Source organism: Diabrotica virgifera, chromosome 6 (assembly GCF_917563875.1).
Source record: "Diabrotica virgifera virgifera chromosome 6, PGI_DIABVI_V3a".
Taxonomy (NCBI): domain Eukaryota; kingdom Metazoa; phylum Arthropoda; class Insecta; order Coleoptera; family Chrysomelidae; genus Diabrotica; species Diabrotica virgifera.
In genome coordinates this window covers 1,779,010-1,797,069 of record NC_065448.1, presented here as the reverse complement: position 1 = coordinate 1,797,069, position 18,060 = coordinate 1,779,010, and the positions used below count along the sequence as shown (strand labels likewise).

At 35.6% G+C, this 18,060-nt stretch overlaps 1 protein-coding gene across 2 annotated transcripts in view; it reads left to right on the top strand.

Moving 5' to 3' along the window:
• LOC114335761 (leucine-rich PPR motif-containing protein, mitochondrial) overlaps positions 1-15,028 on the top strand; it is a 44,561-nt gene extending 29,533 nt beyond the window's left edge. The window contains exons 12-14 of one of the 2 annotated variants that reach the window (XM_050654198.1): positions 6,998-7,229; positions 9,844-10,006; positions 14,850-15,028. In XM_050654198.1, the coding sequence (XP_050510155.1) occupies positions 6,998-7,229; positions 9,844-10,006; positions 14,850-15,010 (556 nt within the window). In that variant the 3' untranslated portion in view covers positions 15,011-15,028. The remainder of the gene's footprint in view (positions 1-6,997; positions 7,230-9,843; positions 10,007-14,849) is intronic. The other variant, XM_050654199.1, reaches the window with a different exon arrangement.
• The last annotated feature ends 3,032 nt before the right edge of the window (positions 15,029-18,060 follow it).

Here is an 18,060-nt window from a genome sequence, read left to right as displayed (position 1 = left end):
AATGAGTTTGGTAGCAATTTACCATGTTTACTGACTGTCACTTTCTGGACAATGTCCAGATTATCAATTGGCAACGTCTGCTCTTGTTGAACGATCTTCATCGTGTGGCAAGTGTAGTACATAAGTACGGCAATATATTATAGATGTCATCACTTGCATGGCATCAGTCCAATGTTGGTCGTCGAAGGAGGAGGTCTCGTGAACTCTTTAATTAATAAACTGCCATTTGAGCTACATATTCCTGGCGGTTATCAGTACTGTGGACGTAAGTAACTTTGCGACAATTTTGTTGTGTTTTATAAGTAAAAAAAATACGTTCTTTATAGCTGGAACAAAACTACAAAAACGTCTTGCACGTGGAGATCCAGGCATTAATCCATTAGACGCAGCGTGTAAACAACACGATATCGCTTACTCGCAACATTCATCTCTCGAAGAACGTCACAAGGCCGATAAGGAATTGTAAAATAGAGCCTGGGAGCGATTCAAGTCGAAAGACGCTAGCTTTGGTGAAAAAACTGCTGCCTTACTTGTAACCGGTGGAATGAAGACGAAAAGAAAATTGGGAATGGGATGTCAGTTACGTCGTGGAAGAAAGGGGCGTTACTCTTTCAATCGCGATGTTGTCTCAAAAATTGCAAAGTCCATGAAGAGAGGAGCATCGTTACACAATACTGCTTTGACTGCTGCACGAATTGCAAAATCCATAATCAAAAGACTTGGCGGCCGAAAAGAAATTGACGTTCCTCGCGTATTACCACTAAAATCTGGAGGTTTCCTACCACTCATACCTCTCTTTGCTGGTCTTTCGGCATTGGGGGCTTTAGCGGGTGGTGCTGCGGGGGCGGCAAAAACTGTGGTCGACGCAAAAAATGCCCAAAAGAAATTGGAAGAGGATATACGTCATAATAAGGCAATGGAACATATCGGTTCAGGCCTGTACCTACGTAAGAAACCCAGAGGCGGATTCGGCTTGTATTTGAAAAAAAACTTCCAATAAAGCTGCCCAATCGTCCGCTGTACGACTTGGACATTGCACATTACGCGAAAATACTTAACATACCACATTTTCGAGGAGTTTTCATGAATGACGCTCTGCCTAGAGACGGTCCTCGACAACGAGAATGTGCAATAGTTAACTTGGATGTGTCCGCGCATAACGGAACACATTGGGTAGCATATAGAAAGATAAACAACGACGTGGAATATTTCGATTCATTTGGTAATTTGAAGCCGACCAAAGAACTTGTGAAATATCTGGGTGCACGTGCCAGAATTTTCTACAATAATCACCAGTATCAAACTTACAATCAAATCGTTTGTGGGCATTTATGCTTAAAGTTTTTATATAATGGACAGTAGTAGATTGCTTATGTCCCATATGTTTCGCGAAAAATGTTTTACAGAATATAGTGAAGAAGAACTAAAACACATACCGCTAGAGTATATTATACGGACTGTTAGACCTTCAGAATTGTTAAGTGTATGGCATAAATTGCCTGGGGAATATCGAGGAGAATTTAACTTGCAGATACTACTTCCGTGCTTCGTACATTACAACAGACCAGATTGGAGGACTCACTGGGATGGACCACCCGATTCTCAAGCATCTTGTCATTTATGTAAACTTGCTTTAGAACAAATAAAAAATATGTGAAAAAAAAATGGTGTTTATTCACCTATATATATAAATCTATTAATCTATCGACTTGAATCAGTCATCATGTCGCAGTTGTTGAGAGTAGTTAGTACCACTTATACATTTTCATTTCAACCACCCACACCAATCGTGTTGGATCCGAAAAAAGATTACGAAATAGCTCTTCGTGCCTTCCATTCCTACAACAGTATACCAAACATTGAAAATAACAAGTTTTATTACTGCAATGACAAAAACAAATGGCAAAACTTTGCTTTTCCCGATGGATGTTATGAAATTGCCGATATTGAAGAATACATACAAAAGAAACTGGGTGCTGACAATGAGCTTAAACCAGAATCGATATTTAGTCTAAAACCTAACCACAACACGTTGCAGTGTCAAATATTTAGCAAATATAGGATTTCGTTTAAGCAACCTGATAGCCTTGGTACAGTATTGGGATTTTCTCCGGCAATACTCAATCCTGGACGGATACATTCTTCGAATCTACCTGTTAGGATTATTAAAGTATCTAGCATACGCTTTGAATGTAACATTAGTACTGGAGCCTTCGACGGTAACAGACCTGCTCATACGATCTACGAATTTGTCATACAATCAAATCCTGGGTACGCAATTGACGAAACTCCTCACAATTTGTTGTATTTACCCGTTGTGTCGCAGCGTGAACTTACCAATATCACTGTCTTGGCTCTCGATCAAGAAGGACGACCTGTAAACTTTAGAGGAGAAGAGAGCACATTGGTGCTGGAACTTAGATCAAGAGGGAAATGGGACTAGTAATAAGGTCATCTACTGCTCAAAGGACACCATTAGTTGTGCAGCCGTTCAAGCGACAACATCATATTAAAAGAACACCATTAGTTGTGTCGAAGCGGAAACCTCTTACGTTCGCAAAAAAATTGTTTTTACAATCACTTGGTTTTAAACTAAAAAATTACAACAATGTATGAAAAACAAGAATGTTCAGACAACATCGTAATGCCTCCAATATTCGATATTTATCGTAAGCCAATGTTTGATGAGTCGATTCGAAAGGCCGAATACCGAACTTATGCACCATTCATCAAATCATTCAACTGTAATGATATTGTAGAATTTAGCATTAATCAAGTTGACTCGTTTTTTGCAATGAGCGAAACCTTGTTGTGCATTAAAGGATCACTCGTCGATAAAGAAGGATCTGGCGTAGTCAAACTAGCCAACAATGTGGGTGCTTTTCTTTTCGATTCGTGTACGTACAGCGAAAGCGCACGGGAGATGGAAACAGTGCGGGATCCTGGTATCGTAAGTGCTGTACGTGCCATGACGTGTTACAATCAAGAAGATTCCCATTATATGGTTATGGCGGGTTGGAATTACCCTAATGATCCCATTCTACACGATGCAGATAATTCATTCAACATACAGATACCTCTTAAGCATATTTTTAACATTTTCAACGATTATCCAATGATTACGTGTGGTCGTCAAACAATAAGACTAGTTCGAGCTCGAAACGACAACGATTGTTTAATTATTACTGATGAAACTACAAAAGCAAAGATTAACATCACCAACATTGAACTCAGAGTGAAGCACATATTTCCAAATGACGAAATTAAACTAGAACTAATGAAGTCCATTCAACAAGATAAACCTATAGTTATTCCATTTAGAAAGTGGGAATTGCACGAATTGCCTACCATTACCAAAGGGGCTAGGCGTGAAGTGTGGGCCGTTAAAACTAGCACATCAGTTGAAAGACCACGTTATGTCATTGTTTTCTTTCAAACAGGCAAACGTAACACGATTACAGCTGATCCTACCTTATTTGACAATGTTAGCATCCAAAGTATTAGATTATCCTTAAATGGAGAATATTGGCCAAACGAGAGAATGCAGTTGGATTTCAGCAAAACTGACTACAACGAGGCCTATTTCAACTATACCGAATTTTATCCCAGCTACGTACATTCCCAACAAAAGCGACCTCTACTCGATTTCTCAGCTTTTAAGAATCGTGCATTGTTCGTCATCGACTGTTCAAAACAAGAAGAAAGCATGAAAGCATCCACTGTTGACGTAAAACTCGATATTGAAGCACATAATGGTTTTCCCGAAAATACCAAGGCCTACTGCATTATAATTCACGACTGCGTAATGGAGTACTACCCACTTACCGAAATTGTAAAAAGTCTAAATTAGACGCATAAAGTGTCAGTAGTACAAGAGCAGTCATCATGAGAGTAGCATTCGTAGATATTCAGGGATTCGCTGTGGACGGGTGGTTTGTTCCCAAAGAACTTACCATCGAAATAGGTTTTAAACGAAGTCATTATATCTTTTTACCTCCTAAACCATTCGATGCGCTAAGTAATGATGATAAGAAGACAGCATCATACGTGGAGAAAAAACTGCTTGGCATTCGATATTCTGATGGAGCAGTAGAATTGTCCAAAATAAATGAAATACTAGAAACCAAGTTGTTGTATGCAGCCGATTACATATACGTTCGAGGAGAACAAAAAGCAGAATTTTTAAGCAAGAAATGTCACATTTTTGGAGTTTTTCCCCTTATTATTGATGTTTGCAAGTTTGATGGCACGCCTCTTGCTACTGGAAACGTTGGTCCTGCTACAAACCCCTGTCACGCCGTTGGACTATTTTCGTGTACAGAAAGAAATGTGGATCGTCTACGTCACTGGTTTTCTTATACAATATTACCATTGTAATTTTTCTATGTATAAATAAATATTTTTAGAGAGAGATTTTTGCTTTTTTATTTAAACACCTTATTTACTGATCAAGTCTTATATTACATGAAGATTCAAATTTTCTCTTTACAATTTCAAACATAATTTTTATAATTAAGATAAATATAGATGCTAATATTACACAAGACATTGCAAAGACATTGTCTATTTCACTTTTCACATACTCGCTGGTGTTGTTGCTGGCACCCATGGTGTAGGCTGAATACGTCTCAATGGATATGTAGCTTGTGGTAGTTTTCTAAAAGCGTAAAGACCTTGCTGCTGCTGCTGTAAATTCAACTCTTCAGGCTTCCACGTTTTGTCCTCAATATGCAGACTATCGAAATGTCTTTTAATTTGTTTTATATCCTCATATGATTTAATATCTTTATTTAACTGATTAAGTTTAGTTTGAAATTCCATAACCCTATGTATGTACTCGGTGGGATTCATATCAATACTGAACATGTTCAGTGTCACAATGTCTCATAAATGCCACGTTCTGCGTCAAATGTCGGACGGAAAACTGAACAATGTCACATATCTACGTCAAATGTCACGTTCTGCGTCGAATGTCAGCGCTTTGCCACGTCACACATAAATGTCACGTCATACGTCAAATGTCACGTTCTGTTAGGCACTATACGGAAAAGAAGAAGAATTGACAGTTAATATTGAACGTTGACAGAAGAAGAATTGACAGTTGGCTTCTGTGTCGTTACCGCTTTCATTTGACACCCCATACGTCAAAATCGGACCAATGACAACAAAGATGTCGAATGTCACGTTCTGTTAGGCACTATACGGAAAAGAAGAAAAATTGACAAACGAAAAGAAGAAGAAGACTTGACAGTTGGCTTCTGTGTCTCCGCCGCTTTCATTTGACACCCCATACGTCAAAATCGGACTAATGACAACAAAGATGTCGAATGTCACGTTCTGTTAGGCACTATACGGAAAAGAAGAAGAATTGACAAACGAAAAGAAGAAGAAGAATTGACAGTTGGCTTCTATGTCGTCACCGCTTTTATTTGACACCCCATACGTCAAAATCGGACCAATAGCAACAAAGATATGCTGTAATGCCGTTTTGGCACTGCCGCCATCTTTGTTTTTTGTCTCAACTTATTCGTTACCCCCTCCACGTTCCAACGAGCCCTCTTACGTCAAAATCGGACCAATAGAAAAGAAGATATGACGTAATGCCCTTTTGGCACTGCCGCCATCTTTGTTTTTTGTCTCAACTTATTCGTTACCCCCTCCCCGTTCCGACGAGCCCTCTTACGTCAAAATCGGACCAATAGAAACGAAGATATGACGTAATGCCCTTTTGGCATATTCCGATGCGCACGCCACATACTGCGTTCAACCCCCTTTTTCATCCCCTTTCCAACGATACGTCACACGTCATCCTACGTTAAGCCGTTTGGCATTTATTAATATTTAAGGGTTGCGATTTAGGGGATGTGCCAGAACGCAGGTTGTCTATCTACTCTCGGTGCTGGTTAGTTAGGATATGGAGAACAAGCCTGCGCTCTCTCCGATGAGATTCCAATAAGAATCGAAAATCGCGATTCAGAGAGCTGGATTGCACTCCGTATTCTAATTGAAAAGTAAGATTGTTTTGCCTTCGCATCTGGATATCTTTGATCTTTGCAACTGAATAATAAAAATGGTATACATTTTTATTTTATATTCGTATTACTCCGTAGAGTAACTAGGTGCATTTTCCGTTGGAACTTTACCAAGCTGCAGACGGGGATGTGAATTGTATAGTGTAGAATTCCTTCCCTTTGTCTTCACTGCAGCATCCATTTGGCTTGCAAATTGTAGAAGCCTTGGAGGTGTCACCAGGAAAATGTACCAATAAGTTTTTCAATTTAAAAATCTTTTAGTAATATTTATAATATTTTCAATATTATTAATGTTGCTTTTAAGATTGAAAAACTTCATCTATTAATTAAAAATAATAATAAAACCTCATTCACATCGAGCATTTTTTGTTTATTAATTACGAATTACTTTTGTTTATTGTTTATTGTATGCAAAAGTTTGTTTTTATTTATTGAGGCAGTACGAAGTCTGCCGGGTCAGCTTGTATTTATATATAATAATTAACTTACAAAATATGAGTTTTTAGTATATTACCTTTTCATTAGTTATTAAAAAAAAAATACGTACACGAACTCGGGACCTCTCGATCTGTAGTCTAATACTCTACCACTGAGCCACCATCAATTTGTTGATATCGATTTGTTGACGTACTTTAAAATGGAATCTAAATGCCATTGCATTAGTCACAATTTTAAAAAAGTTTGAAATTAAAATAAAATCGATTTATCCATGTAATAGCAGTTATATATTGTATCGTTAGCTAGTTCTGAGCTATTCTGAAAATTTCAGGTGCCTAGATAGCCTAGAAGTATTTTTAAAATGGATTACAAAATTTGCGGATATAGTGACATAGTTACAAAGACCAAGCCAAGTATATAAAAACGTTTTAAAATGAGTGCAATGACTGTAGAGTGCAATTTTATTGTATCCCCCGTCTCATGGCGACGCGTAAAACAATAGCTATTAACATTTTTCTAATTTTTAGGGGTGAATTGGAAGAGGCTCTAAATATGTTCATCACATTCGCCGAAAAGCACAAGGTTACACCTCTGCAGTTCGAATTAATAAGAGACATAGCTTTGTCCCAAAACGAAGAGCTATTACAAAAAATTTTAGATGTTTCAACTAAAGTCCATGGACGTGCTGCGACGCAAGTAATGCTAATAGCTGTCTTGGCCGAAATTGGAGAAGAGAAAATTTTAAAGAAATTATTTGCGGTAAGTTTAAATCGATTTAAGTATCGTTCGGCTCCAATGGTATTTAAATGCATTCATTTTTTTCGAATCCTCAGAAAACTAATAAGTATTTTTGAAAAATTTAAACGCAGAATGGAAGATTATATCACTACCGATGGTAGAAAATCCCTGAAAACTTTTATAATGTTTATTCTAATAAGCTACAGGGGTGAAAACGAAGAGAAAATTGAGTGTGATTTTTAATTTCAAATATCTCATTCAAAAGAAACCTTTTGTTTAGTCTAAGGAACTTTCTATCCTCGGTAATGATGTTATCTTTCATTTTGCATTTAAATTTTTCAAAAATATTTATTAGTTTTTCCAGGATTCGAAGAAAATTAACACTATGTCCGTGGTGATATTTTCCAAATCGAACATTTGCTATCTTTGTCATACAACGCACTCAGTCGAACAGAATTTGGAAACAAGGCCACTAAATATTTGACACTGACAGTAGTATGTGTAATTCTTCATTCTTCAAATTCTTCATTTAATAAACTGTCAAAATACTTTCTCCATCTCTTTTTGACATCCTTTTCGTGAATTAGTATTTTATTATTTTCATCTCGGATACATCTAATCTGATTAAAATCTCTTGCTTTCTTTGCTCTCTGTTTGGCTATTTTATATATCTTTGCTTCGCCTTCCCTGGTATCAAGTTGATCAAACCTATACGATCAACTTGATACCAGGGAAGGCGAAGCAAAGATATATAAAATAGCCAAACAGAGAGCAAAGAAAGCAAGAGATTTTAATCAGATTAGATGTATCCGAGATGAAAATAATAAAATACTAATTCACGAAAAGGATGTCAAAAAGAGATGGAGAAAGTATTTTGACAGTTTATTAAATGAAGAATTTGACAGACAGCCTGTCGAGTTAACGGAGACAGTAACAGCAAAAGTTACCAGAATAACAAACGAGGAAGTGGCTCAAGCGCTTCAAAAAATAAAGAAAGGAAAAGCAGTCGGACCAGATGATATTCCTGGGGAAGTATGGAGAGCATTGGGAGAGACAGGAATAAGTTGGCTAGCAGGTCTATTTAATAGAATTATGGAAGTTGGACAAATGCCAGACGAATGGAGAAGCAGTATATTAGTACCTGTCTACAAAAACAAGGGAGACATACAACAATGCACAAACTACAGGGCTATAAAACTACTTAGCCACACCATGAAAATATGGGAGAGAGTAATTGATAGACGGATACGTGAAGAAACCGAAATATCCGATAATCAATTTGGCTTTATGCAGGGCAGATCAACAACAGATGCAATTTTCATTGTAAGGCAGCTGATGGAAAAATACAGGAATAAAGAGACCAACGCTCATATGGTATTCATTGATCATGAGAAAGCATATGATAGAGTTCCTCGAGAGATTCTGTGGTGGGCTCTCAATAAGAAAGGAGTCCCTGGCGAATATGTAAAGATTGTGAGAGATATTTATGAGGGAGTAACGACTAGTGTTAGGACAGGTGTGGGAGAGACTGATAAATTTCAGGTGAAAGTAGGATTGCACCAAGGCTCGGTGCTTAGTCCTTATTTATTCTCATTAGTTTTGGACCAGATAACATCGAAACTACAGGGTAGTATTCCATGGTGCCTAATGTATGCTGATGATGTAGTGTTAATAGGAAATAGTGAAAGAGACTTAGAACAAAAACTGGAACAGTGGAGACAAGCTCTGGAGGAAAAAGGTTTAAAACTTAGTAGGACAAAAACAGAGTATTTGGAATGTTCATTTTAAGATGGAGTTACTACAAATAAAATGGTATCTTTGGATGGTGAAATGATGAAAAGCAATAGTTTTAACTACCTAGGATCGGTATTACAGAGTAATGGAGAAATAGATGGAGATGCATGCAGTAGAATTAGGGCTGGATGGATGAAGTGGAAAGAAGCGAGTGGTGTGTTGTGTGACAGAAAAATTCCAATAAAGTTGAAGGGAAAATTCTAAAAAACAGCCATAAGACCGGCTATGATGCACGGAACTGAATGTTGGGCAGTGAAAAAGAAAGAGGAACAACGAATGCATGTGGCGGAAATGAGAATGCTTAGATGGATGAGTGGAGTGACAAAGAAGGATAAAATTAGAAATGAGTATATTAGGGGAAGTCTAGGTGTGGCACCAATTGATGCCAAAATTAGAGAGCATAGGTTAAGATGGTTTGGTCATGTTCAACGTCGAGATGTTAATCACCCAATACGAAGAATAGCTGAAGTGCAGATTCCTGGAAGGAGTAGGAGAGGAAGACCAAAGAAGACCTGGGGGGAGACGATAAGGCAGGACATGTTGGTAAAGGGGATTAACATTGATGTGACCCAAGATAGAATTGTGTGGAGAAATGCAATTAGGGAAGCCGACCCCGCATAGGGATAAGGCTAAGAGAATGATGATGATGAGTAGTGTATGTAATAAATACTGGCAGTTTTAAAGCTTCCATACCAGTGAGAATTTTACTACACGTAATTTACCTTGTAAAGAAAGAAAAAGTAGTAATAGGAGAGTAAGTTTCGATTCGCTCGGTAAAATATTTGCGGCTAGGCTCTTAAATGTCGTTTCTTCTATTTTTATCGGCCTGTTTATGTTTTAGACGACGCAAATTCCAATCCAGAAAGACCTGAAGAAAAGATGTGAAAGGTGGATTAAAGAAGGCAAGGTGAATGCCCTTCTAACTTTAGCTAACAGTTGTAATAGAGTATCCAATGACTTAGTCGATGTTGATTTCGTTTACCAGTGCATTATCAAAACATTTGGTAAGTATTTCCAAAAAAACATTTTTCCCATTCAGCCGAATCACTAGTAAAATAAGTTTTAGTAACATAAGTAACATAAACAGGACTTGGAATTTGCAGATGATATATGCCTTTTAACAGAAAAAAGACAACACATGCAACGCAAAACTGAAAAAGTAGCAGAGGCAGCGAAGAAGGTCGGACTTAACATAAACGTCAGAAAAACTAAGATAATGAAAATAAATACACCAAGAGAAATGGGAATAACACTAGGAGGCACGGAATTAGAAACGGTAGAGAAATTTAACTACTTGGACAGTATTTTGAACAGCAAAGGAGGGACGGAGGAGGACGTAAAACGGAGAATAGGAATAGCTCAAAACGCATTCAATATGCTAAGAAAAATGTGTCTTCACGTCAGATGACAAGTAAAACCAAGATACGATTATTCAACAGCAACGTGAAGACTGTGCTACTATACGGAACAGAAACTTGGAAAGTGCCAAGAAAATGTATCGGACAGATGAAAGCTTTCATAATTAAATGCCTAAGGAAGATTCTTAACATTTACTGGCCAAACTACATATCAAACAATACTTGGCCAAACCGCATACTTGTTATGGACAAGAACTAACCAGGAACCTCTATCTAAAATCTAAGACAATATGCTAAAGGAAATGGAGTTGGGTGGGGCACACACTAAGGAGACCTGATACAGACATAGCGAGGCAAGCATTAGAATGCACAGCACATGGAAAGAGAAGACCAGGTAGACCCGTAGAAATGTGTAAAATAAGTGTCGAAAAAGAAATTAATGCTATTGGGAAAACCTGGGTAGAATTAAAGATAGTGCAAAGGATAAGACAGAATGGAGGCAGATATTTGACGCCCTATGGAGTGAAGAGGAATAAGTAAGTAAGTAACATAAACACAAAAGAGAACACAAGATAACATGGATGGTAACAACGGATGGCAATCAAATAGACCCTATTTTAATTTTGAAAAAGAGGACACTGATCACATACTATTAATAGTAAGATTAAAGATGAAAATAATAAAAACAAATATTAAAAAGGAAAGAAAAAGAAAAAATAGACCATAGAGATAAATTGAAAACACAAGAAACAAAACAACAGTATATTGAAGAATTGGGGCAGAAACTGAGAAGATAGGACACTAAAGATATAGAAAAGGAATGGAATCACATAAAAACAAACAGAAACTGCAGAACAAATAATAGGACCACAAGAAAAGTATGGTTTGATGATGACAAAAAATCGAGTTAGATGAATTAGGTGAAGAAGGTCACAAAAAAAACTCAAATTAAAAACCTCGCGAAAAATAAATGTCTTCAGAATGGAAGGCATGAACAAGTAGAACAATATCGAACAGAAAATCAAGAAGCCATAAAGCTCTGGAGAAGAACAAATATAAAGAACATAAAAACAAACAGAAACCGCAGAACAAATAATAGGACCCCAAGAAAAGTATGGTTTGATGATGACAAAAAATCGAAAACATGGTTAGATGAAGGTCACAAAAAAAATCAAATTAAAAACCTCGCGAAAAATAAATGTCTACAGAATAGAAGACATGAACAACTAGAACAATACCGAACAGAAAATCAAGAAGCCACAAAGCTCTGGAGAAGAAAGAAATAGACGATGATTTGTCTTTTGTTCAAGGATCCCTGAACAAATGCACAGTTACAGTTAGAAATAAATAATAAGGACAACAAGAGACTGTTCGAGCATATAAAACATCAATACAGTGATGAGTGCGCTAATCACCGGCAAAATAACGGAAAAGACGAAAAACATGATACGTTGTGAAATAAAAAGAGATGAAACTAGTAGAGGTCTGAAATTATCAATAGAAACCTATAAAGTTACATTATATTGATAGTTTCCCACCTTTAGACGTATCGGAGTCAAACTGTCACAGGAGAATTATACAGGGTGTCCCGAAAAGATTGGTCATAAATTATACCACAGATTCTGGGGTCAAAAATAGATTGATTAAACCTCACTTACCTATATACAATATTGCACACAAAAAAAGTTACAGCCCTTTGAAGTTACAAAATGAAAATCGGTTTTTTTTCATATATCGAAAACTCTTTAGATTTTTTTCATATATCGAAAACTCTTAGAGATTTTTTTATTGAAAATGAACATGTGGCATTCTTATGGCAGCAACATCTTAAAAACAAATTAAAGTAAAATTTATGCGTCCCATAAAAATTTTATGGGAGTTTTGTTCCTTTAATCCCCCCCAAACTTTTGTGTACGTTCCAATTAAATTATAATTGTGGCACCATTAGTTAAACACGATATTTTTAAAACTTATTTGCTTCTTAGTACTTTTTCGATAAGCCAGTGTTTATCGAGATATTTTGAATATTTGTCGAATCGACCACATATTTGTATATGGTTAAGTACGATTATAGAGACCTGTTAATATATAATCTGAAAATTTATTTATAATTCACATTATTAGGTATATTTTGAAAAAGAAGCCACATCTCGATAAAAGGTGACTTATCAAAAAAAGACTAGGAGGCAAAAAAGTTTTAAAAACACTGTGCTTAACTAATGGTATTACAATAATAGTTTAGTTAGAACGTACCCAAACATTTGGGGGGTTTAAAGGAACAAAACCCCCATAAAATTTTTATGTGGACATATTAAAAAAGAAGCCGCATCTCGATAAACACTGGCTTATCGAAAAAATACTAAAAGGCAAAAAAGTTTTAAAAACGTTTTGTTTAACTAATAGTACCACAATAATGAATTAATTGGAACGTACACAAAAGTTTGGGGGGTTTAAGGGAACAAAACCCCCATAAAATTTTTATGGAGTAGACAAATTACGCTATAATTATGTTTTAAGATGTTCCTGCCATAAGAATGCCACATGTCCATTTTCAATAAAAACTCTCTAATAGTTTTCGATATATTGAAAAAAATCGATTTTCATTTTGTAACTTCAAAGGGCTGTAACTTTTTTTATGAGCACATTTGTACTAAGGTAAGATAGGTTCAGTTGAACTATTTTTGACCCCAGAATGTGTGGTATAATTTATGACCATTCTTTTCGGGACACCCTGTATAATAGTTTCGTATCACAGAGGCAGTTGCCAAACTCCTCCGATACGTCTAAAGGTGGGAACGGTCAATATATGTAAATTTATAGGTTTCTATTAATAATTTCACACCTCTACCAGTTTCGTCTGTTTTTCTTTCACAACGTGTTATGTTTTCCGTCTTTTGCGTTATTTTGCCGGTTATTAGCGCAGTTATCCTTAATACTATCTACTTCGTCTTATAATACAAGGAAAAGTGGAAGGAAAGAGATGGATTGGTCGAAAGAAACTTTCATGGCTGCGTAATATTAGACAATGGTGTGGCTACACAGTAGAAGAATAATTTGGCGCAGCAGCCGAGAGAGAGGCTTCAGGAACTTGTAAAACATGATGACGGCCAACGTCTGAATACGAACACGACACCTAAAGAAGAAGAGCGCACTTATCCCTGTATAGTACCAAAAATGCCTCAGTACTGCCTAAAATATATACAGGGTGTCCCAAAAGAAGTGGAACGGTCGAATATTTCGCGAACTAAACATCGGATCGAAAAACTGAAAAGTACGTGTTCAATCATATTCAAAAATCTATTCAATGACACCAAACACCAACCCCCACTACACCCCCTGGAGGTGGGGTGGGGGGTAACTTTAAAATCTCAAATGGAAACCCCCAGTTTTTCTTCCAGATTTTAATTTGTTACATAAAAGTAAGCAACTTTTATTCAAGACATTTTTTCGAAATGTGGATAGATGGCACTATGATTGGGAAAAACGATTTATCCTGATACCATAGGTAAATTATAGAAACGGTCTAATATCTCACGAAATACACTTCCAAATGAGAAACTAAAAAACAGATTTTTAATATTTTTCGAATACTTATCGAATAACACCAAACATGACCCTCCAACCCACCCCCTGAATGTGGGGTGGGGGGTAACTTTAAAATTTTAAATAGCAACCCCCACTTTTTATTACAGATTCGGATCCGTCATGAAAAATTAAGCAACATTTATTCGAAACATTTTTTAGAATTGTTAATAGATGGCGCCTTAATTGGAAAAATTCGATATATTAGCGCCATCTATCAGAAATTTTAAAAAATGTTTCGAATAAATGTTGCTTAATTTTTTATGACGAATCCGAATCTGCAATAAAAAGTGGGGGTTGCTATTTAAGATTTTAAAGTTACCCCCACCCCACATCCAGGGGGTGGGTTGGAGGGTCATGTTTGGTGTTATTCGATAGGTTTTCAAAAAAGATTAAAAATCTGTTTTTTGGTTTCTCATTTGGAAGTGTATTTAGTGAGATATTAGACCGTTTCTATAATTTACCTATGGTATCAGGATAAATCGTTTTTCCCAATTATAGCGCCATCTATCCACAGTTCGAAAAAACGTCTTGAATAAAAGTTGCCCACTTTTACGTAACGAATCCAAATTTGCGAGAAAAACTGGGGGTTTCCATTTAAGATTTTAAAGTTACCCCCCACCCCACCTCCAGGGGGTGTAGTGGGGATTGGTGTTTAGTGTCATTGGATAGATTTTTGAAAATGATTGAACACGTATTTTTCAGTTTTTCTATCCGATGTTTAGTTCGCGAAATATTCGACCGTTCCACTACTTTTGGGACACTCTATATGAAAAATTTTTCTTTAAATGTGAACAAATTTTTAGTGTTGAAAAAAAAATAAACTTTTCAGTGATCTATAATTAGGACGCTGTCCTATAATGGATTAAGTTGTTTTGTGTTATGAAATGATTTGTATTTGTTTTAGCCGCTACCAATGATTGTGCAGCCGCTGTTAAGTTTTATGAAAGATTATTAGAGGAGGATGTTCCTGTTAATAGGAAACTAGAAAGGGAGTTATACCAATTTCTAAAGCAGAATAACTATTCAGTACTTAATACAAAATCAAATAATAGTAATACAAAATAGATAATAATTTTATATAAATTTTGTTTTGTTTTCCCTTCCTATGTCTGCTCCATGATATACATACTCAGTTCGCTGATTCTAGTCCAAAATTTTCAGTAAATATAGCAATTTTTTGCTGCATTGCACCGCAAAAGCAGTAGCCTCAGATCAGATACCCACTGAGCTAATTAAATGCATTGAGGAAGAAACACTGCATATACTTTTAGTAGACCAGGGCGCATCTGTAAAAATATTAGTACATTTGGACGTTGAGAGGTGACTCATATTTTTTTGCAGAAATTGCTTGAAAATAACTCATATAATAATATTTCAGTTATCCTCCCACTCTAAAAGGTCCGGAACATTGTTTAAATAATCAAAATGTCAAAAAATGAAAGAAAAATTCGATTTTTTTCTTCGTTTTTTGATTATAACTTTCAAAGTATTCATTTCTGAGAAAAGTTCTACTGGTATAAAAGTTGCGCAATTAAATTTCCTACAATATAGAATTCGTTATAAATTTTAAAAATCGTCACCCTTGTTGCAAAATAGCAATAATTGCGAAAAACGATAAAAAAACAAGTATTCGCATGTTACGTTTTCAACCATTTATGCTACACTTAGGACCTTAATATTTTACCAAGAAAAACTTTATGATATAAGAAAACAATACTGTGAATTTCATTATCGGTTGAATAGATTTTGCAAAATAAATTTTGCAATGAAGCTTTCGCAAAAAAATATTTTTTTCAAAATCTTGCAGGACTGAATATAAAGCAGGCAGCAAGTTTAATTTTTTTTTCCTTATAGAAGAATACCGTACCTTTTATTTGCAATTTGCAAAATTAAAATCGGTTAACTACTACGGCGTCAGTAATTTTTTTAAATACACATTTTTTTGGTGCTACGCACAGGGCAGCGGATAGTTTGCTCTGATTGGGTATTCCAATGACCTTTGATAATGATTGACAAATTTTAATTTTTAGTACATTTCGATATAAATAAATAAATTTGTTTATTGCAAAATAGAAACACATGCTTTGTCCTTTGAAATACCACTTTTTTGGCAAAAACTTTCTTTGTTCCTATATTTTAAGTTAGAGAATAAAAGTTTATTATTTTTAAACATATGCAACTGTTTAAACAATATTCCACAATCAAATTAGTTTGATTGTTGTGGAATTAAAATATTAAAATACAACAAAATATAGTGTAAGAAAATAATATATTAGATAAAGATTGGAAGAAATTTTGGTGGAAATCAACTTGTGTGAATCGAACACTCGCTGTCCTGCGCGTAGCACCAAATATTCATGTTCACAATATTCACAATATTCTTGTATTTCTGATTTTTTGTATTCTTGATATACCAGCAGATCTTCTCCAGAAGTCCATTTCAGTTGTTCTGAGGATATTTTCGGATTTTTCTTTAAGTGGCCAAACTTCGCTGCTGTATGTTATAATGCTCTTAACAATGCTGTTATAGATGTTACGTTTATTTTCTTTGGAGATACTTTGGTCCCATAGGATTTTGTTCAATAATGCGATATCTTTCCTTCCTTGTGTGCACCTTTCTTGGATATTCTTGTCCAACGTTCCATCCTGTGTAATTTTAAGACCCAAGTATTTATATTCCTGACAGTGATTAATAGTTATTTCATTTTCCAACGCTAGATCCTGCTGTATACCTCCAACGCACATATATTCCGTTTTCTTGGTATTCACTTCTAAACCCCAGTTCCGGTACTCTTCTATGATTTTTCGGGTCATATATTCAATATCGTGATAATCCTGGGCCATAAGAATCTGATCATCCCCAAAACATAGAGTGTATAGCATGTTATCATCATTTAGCGGTATACCCATATTCTTACATTTCCTTTTCCAGGATTTCAAAACTTGCTCTAAATATATTTTAAATAGATTTTAATAATGCTTTTTATTATTATTTAAGCTATTATGTATCTTACATCTCCACCAGAAATAAGTATACTCCTACCTTTACCGATAATAACGATCCGACATTACGACACGTCACTGGATGCTGTAGCAAAGAGAAGATCTGTTAGTACATACAAGTGTTTTGCGTTAGCTAAATTTTAAACAGTTGTACAGGATTATCAGCATCCAAAATAAGAGCAAGACATATTCATCCAATTTTTAAATGTACAAAACAAATATCACGTTTGTTGTTAAATAATTAGGTGACACCGATTACTCAACACAAGTGCACTAGTTTTCAATAACGCTTTGTCAGCTATTCAATATTATTCCTAATTCACGGCCAGGTCGTGTCAGCATTAAAAACATCAACACTTTCCGAGTTTATTTATACATACAGCATACAGTCAAAGCATCGTGGATCATTCTATTTCATTCTTTTATCAATTCGTATTCGTGATACAGATACATCATTAGATAGTTATACCTCAAGCCCAGCAACTCGTTACATATATAGGGTGAGGCAGATAACTGGCCTATTAGAAATATCTCGAGAACTAAAGGCAACATAATCATGAAAATTGGAATAAAGGGGTTTTGAAGGATGATCTATTAAATGAAAATATTTTCATCTCTTTGCAACTTCCGGTTATACCGGTTCGTTTTTTAAATAGGACACCCTGTATATTTTTACATTTTTGGATTCTCTTCGATGTCTTATTTCTTAAAATATAAAGTTTTGTAATATTATACAGGGTACTTTAAAAGATAATTACGTTTTTTTATTAATTTCGTAGCAACATTCACACCCTGTAGAATTGTAGTAGTTTGACATCTAAAACTCTACTTACGTTCAAATGATTTTTAATATACTCTACTATTGTTAAGAATCATTAGTATAGCTAAATTTTTAATTTTAGTATACAGGGTTGGTCGAAACTTGGAATGAGTATTTTCTGAGTTTTCTTAAATGGAACACCCTGTATTTTTGAAGAAACTCCACATTGTCGATGCATAATAAGTAACTACTTTACAAACAAATATTGAGACCAGTATGGACTTATGGATGCCCACTATGGGGGTGTGCTAGACCAAGTAATATAACAGTAATACAGTGAGCGGCCGTGGAG